Genomic DNA, 15,845 nt, shown 5'->3' with positions numbered 1-15,845 from the left:
TTTTTTTTTTTTAAAAAAAAAAAAGAGGAGATTCTTAGAATTTAATTTTAACACACATTGGTATACATAACTTGATACAGTAACCAATAAATAAAATAATAATACACTACTCTAGAGGTCTGATCATTGAGATGAAGATGTATATATATATAATACACAAGACAATTTAATACGTGAATATTACTACTATAATATAGGTCAGTTGACTCTACAGTAATGAGAGGATACAGTCTATGCCTTCCAGCTCGGCAAGATAAAAAACTTCCGAATAACTATTCAATAGCACACGTGAAGAATCCTGTTGTACCAGTAATTCAACAGTCCATATCAGCTTTGTTTTTTTATTAAACCCAAAAATTTGAGACGTGTAAACAGACATACAAAGAGTATTGTATGATTAATTCACTAATACTAGTATTCTTTGCTACTGCAAGAATTATTAACAGGTTAGGTTTTCATCATTATATTGACTAGTCCGCCTATACTTTACTGACCTTAACTAGTAATTTGTCTACCAACTGTAAAGGTTCGATTCCTGCTCTAACGATGTCAAAGAGAGAGAGTGAAAAAGAAAATTTTTATACTATTTATAAGTGTACAGGAAGCTTATAATACTAATAAGAAATTCACCTTTGTAGTTCATCATTACTACAATCTATTGATGGTATGTATCCCTTTGTTATGCAATCAAAGAATAGTAAACATAATATATAAATAGATGAGCTGCGGTGGCACTCTCTCTTTAAATCCTTCACTAAATTTTCAACTTTCTATAATCCTAATCACTTCATGGTAAATTCCTCTGTCCCAATAAGGAAATAAGACAACTACATACATATTAATAAACCATGATTTGAAAAGCATCAAATTTAAACTAGTCATGATAGTCTTGTTACATACACTTACTAAAACAGCGAGGTTTGTTACCCAAGTCTGAGGGAAACACAGAAGTTTGGATTTTATGTGAAACTTCTGCACACATAACTGCCATGAACATAGATGGTGATAAATCTCATTGAATCTCAACAAAGATTGCAAAAACAAATAATAATTGTAAAGCTGCCATTTTCTTGTTATTGTGCAAGAGGTGTAATCTCTTTGGTAATGTCTCAATAATTATTCCCCCCCTTTTTTTTACAGAGTTTACCCACACGATATAGCCTAGGTTATAACATCCATGTGCGCTCCTAACCAACAAACAACATACCATTCTGTGAACATGGAAAAATAGTAACATTTACTCTGTTGAAATGTTAAGGGACAAACACAAAATAAGATTAAACAGTAATAAGGTGAAATAGAAGTACTTCAGATCATTTTGATTGCTTACAAAACCAACAATTATGTCACACAAGATCTATCAATAAATTAGTTTTAGTTATCATAGTTGCCTATACTATGTAAAACAAACATTTTCTACCTAATTCTGCAAACAATGCACTGAAGAAACAAACGGTTCCTTCATTATATAGTAAACAGCAGTCTTTGTTAAGTGTAACTGTCTTTTCTTAAAGTTTTAAATCATAACATTACTTATTATATATGGAAGTCCATAGATTTAAATGAATTATGTCGCAACCATTACGAATATGTTTCAGTAAGAGATCAATACAACATCAAAGATATTTTAAAGTAAAATTGAATGAAGAAAATGCATAGTGTTATAATTTTAGAATCAGTAAGCCTTGTTTTTGAATGGAACAACCAATTTGGAAATAGTAATTAAACAAACAAAGTGAGAAAAAAATCTTTCGTGACTAGAACTTGGTGTAAAGCCTCGTTCCTTTAACACGGAAGCCAAACTAATACTTATTTTCAGACTTTGGTAAATATATGCAAAAACCCACTTAACACTGCACAATATAAGGTAACAAAGAGATACAATGATAGAGGCATACACAAAAACATGGGTCAACTTACATGGACTTTCATTAAAAACAGATCATGAATAAATAGTGAATGATAAAAAGCTTTGAAGGTGTGCGAGTATTACATGTGAATATAGGCAGTTCATAAAATCCCATCACACTGTCCGGTGCAGTCGATGTCACAAAAATAATCAATATCAGATTCTTTTTCGTCCTGGTAACAAATCTGAGCTTTTATATAAAAGTTGTTGCAAACTAAAACCAGGCTTCTCCAACTTAATACGGGGTAAACCTATTGTATCCACTCCGGTAGACTGCAGCCTAGACAGCAATACAAGTTTCAAGTTAACACAATGATTTTACTTGTTTGTAAATAACTGTAGAGAAAAAAATGGTTTATTGGTTAAATTCAAAATGTTGTTTTTAGTTAAAAACGAAAACTTAGGATTTGATGCCATTCAATAATGGCTCATTTGCTTTGAAAAAATTATTTCAGAACTTAAATAGGATAACTATTTATGGTTTCAAAATAAGATAAATCATATTGACTGTTACAACAATTTTTTGTTTGCTACCAAAATTCACAATGCTTATAGAATTAATAATTAACAAACTGCATTACCCTGTTTAGTCCCCCCCCCCCCGTGACAAGTCTTAAAAGCTAGCCCATTATGTAACTTTGTGCTTAACAACAAAACATACAAACAAGTAAACAAACTCTTCATTTAACCTCAGTTGAATTCTATTTACCTTTCAAGGACTTTAAGTTTTCTATTCATAGATTCATTACACTCATTCAGTACATGGTTCTTAGTACTGGAAAATGACATAGATTTTAAATTTGCATGTTCTTATGTTCAAACTAGTAACCACCTTGTGGTAAATCCACCATAACAAAGTACATTTAGGATATTTATATTCACATACTGCACCTGAAGTTTTTAATATAAGTATTTGGTTCTTAAACCTGAAAAAATGAATACAGTGTCAAAGACAGTTTTAGGTTCTTCCCTCAAGAAATACACACTTACAATTTTAATGATGGAGTTAATGTTTTATATATATAGTCTATACTAATATTCCTTCAGATGAGATAATAAATATATGCAAAGAGCTTGTATGTCAAAATGAAAATATTAAAATCAGATTTCCCAAGCACGTGTTTCAGAAACTGGTGAATTTTACCACCAAAAAATCTCATTTTCAATTTGATAACGATTTTATATGATCAAGTAGATGGTGTTGGTATGGTATCTAGATTAGTCTCATCACTCAATACCTTATTTTGGTGTCACCATGACAAGCGTGTCTTCAAGAATGTCCTTCTTCCTTTATTATAGATGATCCTTTATTACTGTTAAAGGTGTTGAATATGTATTTTTCTGAATTATCTTAATAGTAGACATCCTAATATCAAGTTTAGAGCTAAACATCAACTTCCATACTTAGACATCTTTATTCAGATTAAAGATGGTAAATTTGAAGGTGTAACATTTTATAAGAAGACTTTCACTGGTATGTATTTCAAACTTTATACCAGTTCCCTATAAGAAAATTACAAACCTCAGAAATCTATTACCAATTTTGAAAGCCAGGAATCAACTTAAAACTAACTTTTCAATAATGAACTTGTGATGTGTATACATCCATATAAGCAAGATAGGAGATTTATGAACCACCATGCAAAACAAAAGAAATATCTTAAATGTTACATTATTTAATAAACAACCTGAGAAATAATATGATACAAGTGTTGCTTCATATATATCGATATATTTTTTTTAAACGCACTGTTCATTTTTAGTACAACAGATAGTGATACAAAATCATAACGGCACTATTTGTTGAGAATTTTCCATTTGCAGTTGTAATTTTTACTGCACAAAATATGATTACAGAAGCTCACTTAGGGAAAGCATAATCAGTCAAATGGTTCTTAATTGTAATTATTTAAACTAATCCTCAAAAGGTTGCCAAGGCTGTAAATGTTCAGTTGATTCGTCATATGTCTATTTATCTTTAAAAATTTCAAGTGATATTTAACATTTGGTTAACTTGAATTGGTTTAACCGCTGTTTGATTTTCTAGATATTGCATCCGGACTCTTTCCAAGTATAAATTGAAACGACTGTATAAATATTACATTTTTAGTCGAGTACATGAAAAATTCACAACCATAGTCTTAAAACAGCATATTGTATGATTTAAAGGTGTTGGAAAATATATAATTGATAATTGCAAATTAAAATAAATTTTATTCAAAATTATCTGATCTAAAAACTCCTTAGAAGTTAATGAAAAAACAAAGTTAGTGGGTATAAGGAATAGTACAACTACTTTAAAAAATATATTCTACTACTACATCTTAAACAAAAACTTAGGACATGGGTTGAGACAGTTAACATTTTGATTTTAAACATACAATTAACATTTATTGGTGTAAAAATTAAAGAAAAAAAAGTCAATCTCTTTCTTAAGCATGTCACATCCAGTTGTGAATGAATTAACCACTTATGTTTTGAAACAAATGTCATAAAACATAGTTTTTACTTTGCCATGGGGGGGCCACACATGGTCTGACGGTTAGGACACTGGACTCTAAATCTGCAGTTTTGAATCCCCGTCACACCAAATATGCTCTCCCTTTCAGCTGTGGGGGCATTATAATGTCATGGTCAACCTCATTATCCATTGGTAAAAGAGTTGGCGGTGGGTGGTTTTAACTAGCTGCTTTCCCCCTAGTTTACCACTTCTAAATTAGGGACAGCTAGTGAAGATAGCCCTCATGTAGCTTTGTTTGTTTATTTGTTTTGAATTTCACGCAAAGCTACACGAGGGCTATTTGCACTAGCCGTCCCTAATTTAGCAGTGTAAGACTAGAGGGAAGGCAGCTAGTCATCATCACCCACTGCCAACTCTTGGGCTACTCTTTTATCAACGAATAGTGGGATTGACCATCACTTATAACACCCCCATGGCTGAAAGGACGAGCATGTTTGGTGTGATGGGGATTCGAACGTGTGACCCGCAGATTGCGAGTTAAGCGCCCTAACCACCTGGCCATGCCGGGCCACCATGTAGCTTTGTCCAAAATTCAAAACAAACCAAAAAATCTCTGCCATTTACAGCTAAATTTCTAAATGTCTGAAAATTTACCCCAAACTTGGTGTTCATGGTAATGAGGTGTTACACTAAATTGTTGCAGATCAATAGACAAAGTTCTTAATAAAGATTTTGAAATGTCAGTAATAATTTCACTGACTAAGCTGTCTACAGCAGCTGAACAAAAATACAAGAGCAGACAGTTTAGAAAACTGCACTGGAGATGGAGAAGATAAATTTAATTTATGCTTTCTCAAGATGATGTGAATATATAGATAAAAGCTCAAAAATTATAACCGGATTTAATAAATGATTCTTGTATTTTATTACTCAGCTTGATGATCTCTTGTTTGGGAGAAGTAATACATGGACTAAACATGGACTAATATTATAGTTTCCTGAAAGCCATGCTAATTAAAGTTAAATGGACATAATTATGACATCTAATGGCTTTGATTAGTTTTTATACCTTTTGGTACAATATCCTCCGTTAACTATTCCATAATCTTAGTTACTTATTACCTGTTAAACTAACACTTATATGGTATGTGTAAGCAGATGAACTTAACAATATTTAATTTTATCTGTACAGATACCATGAAATATTAGCTCACCAAGCACACAAACTAAGCAAGTAGTATGAAATTTTCCATAAAGAAATACAAAATATCAACACATTCTTATTTGAAAAATGCCTCTCCAATAGGCATTACAAATCCTATTATTTGTGACTATTTATATAAGCGTTCCTACATAGTCAAACAAGAATATTGCTAAACAAAGAATTTATTTAGTATTGCCAATTACAGATAAACTATTTTAATTAGAAATCAATAATGGATATGGCAGATGCAAATTCTCCTTTCTTTTCACTCACGGGTTCTTAGAATGTAAGTTATCAACTGTACTTACCTGCAGGTTTAATTGTGATGTGTCTTTAAGCGTACAACATTTCTTGAGGTTTAAGAATCAAATACCTACAATCCAAGCTTAAAATGTTGTATCTGAATATAAATGTACTAATAGTAAATGTTTTTTGTTATACAGGATCCATCACTATGTGGTTATTAGTCTGCATACAATAATGTGCAATTTTTATAATCTATGTCATTTTCCAGCATTAAGAACCATGTGCTGAATGAGTGTAATGAACCTAAAAGTAGAGAACAGTTTAACAGTAAATGATCAACAAGAACTACATACAAACTCTATTGCTTAACCAAATGTATACAGGGTCAGTTCAATGGACCTATATCTACAAGAAATGTGGCAACCTTTTATTCAAATGCACAAGTCTGTTGCACACAAAAAACCTGATGTGTTACAAATATATTTGTACTCAGATATGTTTGTGAACTGCCAACATCAGTCTTATTCAAGTCTGACAAGTTGGACCACAAGATGATGGTCATGTGAATAATAACAATACAATAACAATTCATCATTCAGTTTACATACTGAATTTGCATAACCTCTACAACCTCAATAATGCATATCTACAGTTTTTTAAGTATCCCTATACACTGTATCTGGTATTTACTTTCCTCTACCATGAACTGTAGTATATCTCTGTTTCCCTATACACTGTATCTGGTATTTACTTTCCTCTACCATGAACTGTAGTATATCTCTGTATCCCTGTACACTGTATCTGGCACTTACTCTCCTCTACCATGAACTATAGTATATCTCAGTATCCCTATACACTGTATCTGGTACTTACTTCTCCTCTACCATGAACTATAGTATATCTCAGTATCCCTGTACACTGTATCTGGCACTTACTCTCCTCTACCATGAACTATAGTATATCTCAGTATCCCTGTACACTGTATCTGGTATTTACTTTCCTCTACCATGAACTGTAGTATATCTCAGTAACCCTGTATACTGTATCTAGTATTTATTCTCCTCTACCACGAACTGTCATTAAATCAGCAATGTAGTGTAAAGTATAGTTGGTAACTCTAACATGAAATACATAATACCATGTTGAGTGACATTCTGAAAAAGGTCATGATATGTGCACTTTGACCCTCACCTGATCACACAGGGTTAATACACTTCAATCCAGGTTAATAAACAGAATAGTGCAGTTCGTTTATTAAAAGTTCAGAACAGTGAAATATATAATTCATCTCTTGTTGAAATGGTAAATTTTTGGAAAGTCTTAGCATAAAACAATTTATTTACCACATATAACATTTCATTTATAAAAAAGGTAACAAAAAAAATTCTTTCAGATGTGTTTTTGTTAACTGGAACTGTCAAAACTAGCAACCAGTGAAAAGCTGATGAAATGTTTTTGAATAGTTAACAATGCTGTAAGGGCATCTGTAATTTCACTTAAAAATTTCTACCTTATTCAAAGCTGAGCTCACCCCATATCCAGCAACTGGACCAATACTGTGCCCTAGGTATGGGTCTGTAAACTCTCTACCATATGCATAGTAGAGGGATGGGGATCTTTAGAAAAGGGGAAAAAAATATATATATATTATAATCTCTAAAATAAGAATATTAAAAACAAGTTCACAAACCATGGCATGTTTACAAGCCTATATGAACACCCAAGTCTGAATACTAATTTGCATTCTATTTATTATTATAATTAGTTACGAATTAGTAAAATAAACAACTAATAAGAAATAAGACTTTGGCAATGATATAGGCTAGTAACCATGACAACAACTGATATCCAATCACCACAACCTTACCATAAGTACTTAAATTACAATTCTATATTTCAGTGAAACAAGTAGTATTATAGTATTGGTTACCTTTTCACTGAAACTTCCAGTTCAACCCAACATACTCTCTATTGCATCAATTTTGAGGCTTAAACAAATGTTACTGTAAAGATTGCACATTTAAATCTACATATGTAGGTAGGTATGATCATACTGAGAGTGTTATTAGACTCTTGTTTTCTGAACAATTATTAAAACTTCTGCACACACATTACTTCATGTTAGCCACATTTTGGGCTTGGTTTGGTCTGACGAGTTATATTTATTGAGTTCTTTTTGTATGTTAATCTAAAAGTTACAATACTGACATGTTAAAAAAAAATCTGTGAGTAAAGATCAAGGAGACTATAACATAAACATAAGAACAGTCATGCTTCATGTGCTTTCTGATAAAAGAGATAATTCCCACATGCATGAATTATTTTCTAATTTGGATTACTTGGCTATACAATTGTTTTGTTTGTTTAACTAGCTCAAGGAGCAGTAATATGGGGAGAAATACCAAGATAGTCAGGGACTATTGTTCTTACCCTTATATGAGACTTTAAGAAACTGGCCCATATTTTGTTTTTATGTCATAAAACATTAAACCATTATTATTTAAATGAATAATTATAATTTATCAGCTGCATTAACCTTTACTTTAAGCTGCATAAATATGGCTTATAATTTTTTGTTTCTTTTGGCATTCAGATGTATGTGTGCTATCAGGTTGAGTCACAGTTAAAATGTTTAGAAATATCTTTCAAAGTACATGTTTGTAAAATACCTGACAGAGGTTTATATGAACTTATCTATTTCAACCAACAGAAATCTGGAGAAGAGCAATTTGTCTAAATATAAGTTCTAGTACAGAATTACAAACAAATTTAATTTTTGTCTATCTAGCTCTTCTACAAAATCAATTAACAGATGTGTCCCATCTTCCGTAACTACACCCACATCAAACCAAAATCAACCAACAGTTGAAACCTTTATTAGTGACTTCTTCACAGATCTATTTTTTCCTACTAACGGTTTTAAAAAATCTGCTCAATGTCATTTTTGTAATGAAATAAAAAGACCATTTACTTGAAGAGAATTTCAACCTGATTGTTATCAGAAATATTTAGCCTTTCTTGAAATATCTATTAGTCAAACAAAACAGCATCCACAGAAGGTTATAAACCTACAAAAATAAAATAATTTACTGTTTATTGTGTCAGCCTTAACATTTTACCGAACTGACTTCAATAACATTTATTTCCTTGATCATCAAATAAGTTAATACAAAAACTTAATTACTAAACTCGATACATTTAGTTTCAAAATTTCAGAATGAATAAAGTTTAAAGGTGTTGAAATTACTTGGTTTTATTTATAAATGCTGTAAGCCTACCCAGATAGAATACAAGCATTAGGGTTTCTTTAAAGGTAATCAATGGACTAACAAAGCATGAATGAGGAAGCATAAATATAGGTTTTCTTTCTTATTCATATTTAATTTATTTGTACAAGGCAATATTGGTAAGCTTACACATATTATAGTTTTATAAAGTTTTTATAATTAGGTCCAAGTGTAAATTATCTTTCAACTCCATGTTCAGCTGTGTTTAACCCTGCATTAGTCTTCCAGGATCTTCAGAGATCCTAAATATTTTGTAAACATTGGTACCAACAGATGGAAGCACATACATGTATGTTGTTCAGTAGCTTCAGTATTCGGCTAGTTTTTGTTAAATTGTTACACTTAGTTTAGGTGGTAAAAAAGAAACAAGTTGTAATATTTTTACAGAAGACTAATGCAGGGTTAAGACACAATGGGAAAGTGCACATACTATACAAACAATTAGTGCATGCTATCTTACATATTTCACTAACTTAAATTCACACCACATGCCGGATAAAATATGTCACAAACAGAAATTATATTTTTATTTAGAATGGCAATGTCAGATTTTCAAAATATACGTAAGTCAAAATTCCAAACTGGGAAAATACAGAAGGGGTCATAAGGAAGTATCTGAATATTATACACATTATTTCTCTAGAAGTTATTACAAGAACTATGATGATAACTGAACATATAAAATCCATCATAAGTAAATACATATTAAAAACTATAGATTCAGGAATACCCCATGAATATGCTAATTCCATCCTTGTAATATTGGGGAAATGGTGATATGTTTCAACATTACAAAGGTCTTTAAATCAATACAAGAAAAAGAAGATTTTCTAAACCATTACATGAGATTTCTCAATATTATACAAAGTAAATACTGAACAGCCAATATATATATATATTTGATCTTGTTACATAAAAGGTTTGCATCTATTCTTATAAGAAGTTCATGAGTTTTACATCAAAATGTGTATACAAGAAGAGATCAGGAATTGAAGAACTTTTTACTATTAAACTTTAACTCTATTTGGCAAATGTTTTTATTTTTGTCCAGTGTTACTTACCAACCCAGTTCTTGTGGTTGTGAATATCGATAAATTAACAATACTTTTGTGTATTAAAAAGTATATTTTTTTTGTTTTCAAAGTTATCAGGCACATAATTAAAGTAAAATAAGTCCATTTGAAATATTTCATTATATACTTTTACACTTGTAACATTTTTTTCAAATCTGTAATATGTGTTTTAAGAATTTTATTCCTTCACACTTAAAACCTGACTTACAAGATTATTAAAATACCAGATCTGTCTTTTAAGAAATTATTATTATTATGCTAGCTTTTCAACTTTATACATAAGTGTGTTTTTTCCCCAGTTGTTGAAATCAACAGGATCTGTTACCCGCTTTTTTGTATTAAGCCACTAGTTACATTTTTTCTCTATTAAAAAAAAAGAGAGAGAGAAAGAGAAAGGGAAACAGTAAACTGCAGACTTTGGTAAATGTAAAAGAAATATTTTTTTCCATCACCTTAAAGAAATAGTTAAAAAGTGGTGAATGTTTACGGCAACAATACAGTGAACTTACCCTGCTACTGCTGCATATGTAGCAACTGGCTGAGCAGCAGCTGCTGCAGCAGCATAACTTCGGGCTGCAGCTGCTGTATAAGCTGCAGTAGCTGCATAAGTGGCCTGTGGAATGAAACATAAACAGTTGTCAGCACATTTATTCAAGAGAATTTCATTTTTGGAATCTAACCATTTTCAAAAATAAACAAATTCCAGATTTTTCTGGTCACTGTCACACACGTGCATTTCTTTAATAGATATTTTCATATATACATCCAAATTACTTAGACATTCCAGTGAGTCACACTTGCTTAAAGAAAAAAAAATCATTATCTTGATTTAAAAGATTCTACTAGTTATATTTCTTTCAAGCTTTCAAATTTTACAGTTTTACTTTATCCTGTAAAAAAAGGCTTTTTATTACACTAATTTTGCTCTCTAGCTTGAGTAGAACTTTTTGCAATAACATCTAGCATCTGTTGTACTGAAATCTATCGCATATTATATCATATTTTGTATTAAAATTTTCATACAACAGATACGGGGTCAGTGATAGCAAATATCTCAATAGATATGAAGGATACAAATTTCATTATATTTACATGATTATGTATGGACAAAATGAAAGGTTTGTTGCACTACTTGTAGTTTCCTTTTATTGAGGTATGTAACCTAAGGACTACTGCTATATAATAGGCTTAAGAAATCACATGAGTTATTACTAGTGTATTAATTTGACATATATATGTGCTACACATAGTAGTCAGTCAAAACCATAACAAAGATGTTTTCATTTTTCAATTTCCTCTGTATGACTATTTCAATTGTTGTCTTTCTATTTCAATGCTTCTAGTTGTAAGATGTGGTGTTTAAATTTTTAACCTCAATAGATAAAATAAAAATGTGTTAAATGCTTCTGTTATAAAAGTGTAAGGCTAAAACACATACAGATACAGAGTGGCCCCCAAAAGTATGCATACAGTTGATAACTGATAATATATTTAATATAATTAAATCAAAATTAAAGTATACAGTTGATAATTGATAATTTATGTAAAGTGATTAAATTAAAATTAAACTATACAATTGATGATTGATAATTTGTATAACGGCACTTTACACATGACATCAAATTATGGGACAGTAAATCCTGCTGGTGTTCAAATTGAAACACAAGCCTGGAGTCTACCTTCCACACTTCTGCAAACTTTCTGGCACAAATCTGTCAGTTCATCAAGTTCTGTATATGTATCTGTGATGTACCCCTTCATTTCATAAACATTCCACGATTTCCTACTGTACACTTTGTCCTTGAGTACTCCCCAGAAGAAAAAGTCCATACGTAACTGGAAACCTACTTTTAGGCCACTCTATATATATATTTTTTTTAATGTACATAAAATATTTTACATGTAGGTGGTGTACAGCATGTTGTTGATCAATATTTAACATGCAAAAATAGTATTTTCCGATGACTACTTTTTTTCACAAACACTACTCTGTATTTTGTTCCTTCCCTTTGTTTTTCCCATGACTTGAATAACAGTTCCTAGTTATTGAAAAACAAGTGAAAAGATAAAATTTTAAAATATGTAAGAAAAAAAGAAAGTTTGAGACTTTATAAACAGTGGGAAAAAAATTGTAAAAGCTTTTGCAAACTACTTTTTTTAGTCTTTTCTACAAATAAAAGTAGTCTATGTTCCAAATAACCTGTTATGGTTAAATAAGTGCCTAATTCTTTTCTAGGTAATTTTGAAACCTACTGTTAAGAGTAAATGGAAATACAGCTACATAGCAGGTGACATGTACTTACAGGTAACTGGTATCTTTCAGCTCCTGCATAAGCCAGAAAGGGGTCTTGATAGATACTAGCTGGTGAAATGAGTCTAAAACAGAGAAAGGAGAAGGAATTGGCAGAGAAAAACAAACTGGCTCCAAATTTCTCAAAGTGTTCCAGAAGCATACAATAAACAAAATTTACAAAGTAACTGAGGTTATACTCAGGTTTATATACAACATCTTACTTTACTGAAAAACCACAATTAAACAATATCACATACACACCTATATTTTACTTTTACAGAAAAAAAAAGTCTATTGCTTAACCCTGTAGTAATTGAGTTTGTGAATAATAAAATATGTTTACTTCGAGTTCTTATTTTTTGGGTCTTATTTTGTGCTTGTCTTTTGGGAACATTAGTGAATGCACAACTGAAGATACTAAAATTATAAACTTTTATTAGTTATTTTTTCTGTAGTAAAATATTAATTTTCATAATATAATGATTGTAATAAACATTTTCTCAAGGAAATTTATTCTAACCATGTTCTAGCTGGGTAGTTTATCATTAAATATTATCCTTTAGAGTTCAAATATTTCTTAGAAAATATCCAACAAAAATTAGACATATATAAAACAAAAATGTAAAAAATATTTACTTACTACTACATACACCCGTGAATTAAAAAAAAAATTATTATTATATACAGAAGTAAATGCTCTGTATTAATTTGCCATACTTTTAAGTCAAAAACTGAAAAAAAAATCTAAGATTTTAATAGTTTTGTTTTGAATTTACTTACTGATAAAGTATTATCTTTATACAAGTTACAACTTTTACAGTAAGGAAGATTATTTTTCAGAACAGGTATGGTAAAACTTGTTCACTTCTGAATGACCTCACCAGTGATCGAAACGCTGTACCTGTTATAAAAAATAATCTTCTTTACAGTAAAAGCTGTAAGTTGCAATGATACAATCTAAGATTTTGCTGCATCATTTACAATGACGTGTACACCCAACCTTGAAACAAATGGAAACAGCCTAATCTACTTGGAAACAATAACAAAATTAGAATTGGTGTAGTGTTTTCATATTACACAAGTCTTGTTCAGAAGTGAGTTGTTTGGTGATTTTGAAATAATAAGAAAACACCAGAGAGATATGAACACAGCCAAATATTGTGGTGACTAAATCTTGTGTACTTACGGAGCATAACCATGCAGAGCAGTAGCAGCAGCTGCTGCAGCTGTAAGTGGTGAAGGATGTCTAGCAAAAACACCACGTGCTCGACCTCTCTGGATTGCTACTCCTCGCAAGGCAGCAACTGTTAACCCACATAAAATATTGAGTCAATGAGGATGTATATCTAAATATTCAGTTTGTGCACCAATCTTGTAACAGAAAGTATCATGTTGATCAAGTGTAATGGCTCATCAAATTATGTAAAAGAAAAAAAAAGTTTTCATTTTAACAGAAGAATAGAGTTAATCAACTAGTGAGTCGATGTAAAAACATACAAACAGAACAATTATATTACACCAAATACTAACCATTTGGGATGGTTGGAGATTTCTTGGTTTGAGTTCTTGCTGTAGCATTATTGACCTGATGTCACATAAAAAACTTATTTCAATACATTGGTAAAAAGATGTATATTCATGTACATTTTAACATGTAACACATTATGTAAAAATATTATACAACTACTACAGCAATTACTAATCATACTTACATTATTATTCTTTAAATAAAAAAAAGAAATGCATAATTCGTGAATTATTTAAGTATTTATATTTAATTATTCAACAATTAATTAAGTTACTCTTTCTCCTAATAAGCATTTTTACAGTTTTTATAATTTTCATGCAAAAATATCAAATTATCTTTTCCTATATATAAAAGTAATAGAAGTTTTTAGCCGAGTTCAGTATGGTAAACAGGAATATATTTTGATTTTCTATGTAGCAAGGTTACCAAGTATTATATTTCTGATATTAGCATGCTGCTTGAGGTCAATTATGATATATATAATCACAATAAAATAAACCTGGTTAGCAAACTGAAACATACTCAAAAATATAATATAACAAATTGTCAAGTACTATATTTGAATGATTAACTTACTACTAATAAGACACATCAAATCACAATAAAAAAAATATGACATTCTGAAATGTCCCATCATGATAATTAACCTTTTATTACTAAACTTTACAACCTAACATTTTTGCATATTTTTAATCTACTGTTAAATATGATTATACAAGTATTATTATTTTTCAATTCAATTAACTGATTAACAGATATACATACTGAATTAATTTTTTACAACTAAATATATAAAAACCATCAAATGAATTTGAAAGTTTTTTTTTTAACTAAGTTCCAAAGAATCATTAAATAAAGGGCAGTGTTTTTTTTAGTGTTTTAAGTTAACAGATAAAAGTAGCCAGCCTCCTTTCACCATCTAAAGAAAAGCATACACTTTAATTAGTTTTTAACTCTTATCAAGAAAGAAAAAACTAAGTTTGTTTGTTAGCTTTGTTGAAATTTGCACAGAGCTACTCGAGGACTATCTATGCTAGTCATCCTTAATTTTGAAATGATACACTAGATGAAAAGCAGCTAGCCAATACCTCTGATCATCAACCATTGGGCTGTTCTTTACCCATGAATAGTGGGATTGACTGCCACATAATAATGCCCTCATGGCTAAAAGGGCAAGCATTTTCAGTGACAGAATTTAAACTTGTAACCTGTGTGTTGCAAGTCAACTGTCCTAATCACCAGGCCATGCCAGGTCACAAATAAAACAAACAAAAAATAACAGATGATAATGAGCCTTCCTAACAATATGAGCCAATTGTGTGGTAATGAAAATACTAAATGAAGTCAGTCTGTTAAAAAAGAAAATATTACTACCTGAACTTTCAGTTAAAAAGTATTCTGAAAGAAGGTAAACCTTTTAAGCTTGGACACTTTCAATTTCAAAAATATTTTGTAGGCAAATGCAGCATGTATGAGTAAAACCTTTACAATAATCTTTTAACTTTCTGACATTCCAATAAACTTCTAAGATATGATTATAGTTCACAGCTTTGTAGATTTTACATGGTACAAAATAATGTTACTGAGTTAATCAAAATACCGTATTTTTCAGAATATAAGACGCCCCCTTATTTTGAAGACAAAGTTTTGGGGAAAAAAAGCTACAGTCGCATTTGAAAGGTTTTTATTGAACAAAAATTCAATTTAATATTTTGAAAATTAATATATATTGTTCTAAACACAAAAGAGCTCAAAACATCAAAATAAGAAAATACTGTAAATAGAAAAAAAGGTTTACTGTTATTTAGTTTGGTTCAAAACCTACAAAATCTTCATTGCTTTCA

The 15,845-nt window shown here is 30.5% G+C and overlaps 1 protein-coding gene across 4 annotated transcripts in view; it reads right to left on the bottom strand.

The window, feature by feature from the left end:
• Positions 1-12: 12 nt before the first annotated feature.
• The window catches only part of LOC106463241 (RNA binding protein fox-1 homolog 2-like), a 106,048-nt gene continuing 90,215 nt past the window's right edge, over positions 13-15,845 (bottom strand). For 3 of the 4 annotated variants that reach the window (XM_022390687.1, XM_022390686.1, XM_022390689.1), the window contains 6 exons: positions 14,004-14,058; positions 13,660-13,777; positions 12,484-12,556; positions 10,690-10,793; positions 7,331-7,436; positions 13-2,189 (listed from right to left, as the gene is read on the bottom strand). In XM_022390687.1, the coding sequence (XP_022246395.1) occupies positions 2,145-2,189; positions 7,331-7,436; positions 10,690-10,793; positions 12,484-12,556; positions 13,660-13,777; positions 14,004-14,058 (501 nt within the window). In that variant the 3' untranslated portion in view covers positions 13-2,144. The remainder of the gene's footprint in view (positions 2,190-7,330; positions 7,437-10,689; positions 10,794-12,483; positions 12,557-13,659; positions 13,778-14,003; positions 14,059-15,845) is intronic. The other variant, XM_022390688.1, reaches the window with a different exon arrangement.

This window comes from Limulus polyphemus, unplaced genomic scaffold (genome assembly GCF_000517525.1).
Source record: "Limulus polyphemus unplaced genomic scaffold, Limulus_polyphemus-2.1.2 Scaffold1357, whole genome shotgun sequence".
NCBI classification, from domain to species: domain Eukaryota; kingdom Metazoa; phylum Arthropoda; class Merostomata; order Xiphosura; family Limulidae; genus Limulus; species Limulus polyphemus.
Note: the sequence above shows the minus strand (reverse complement) of the source record. Positions and strands in the feature narration are given on the sequence as shown.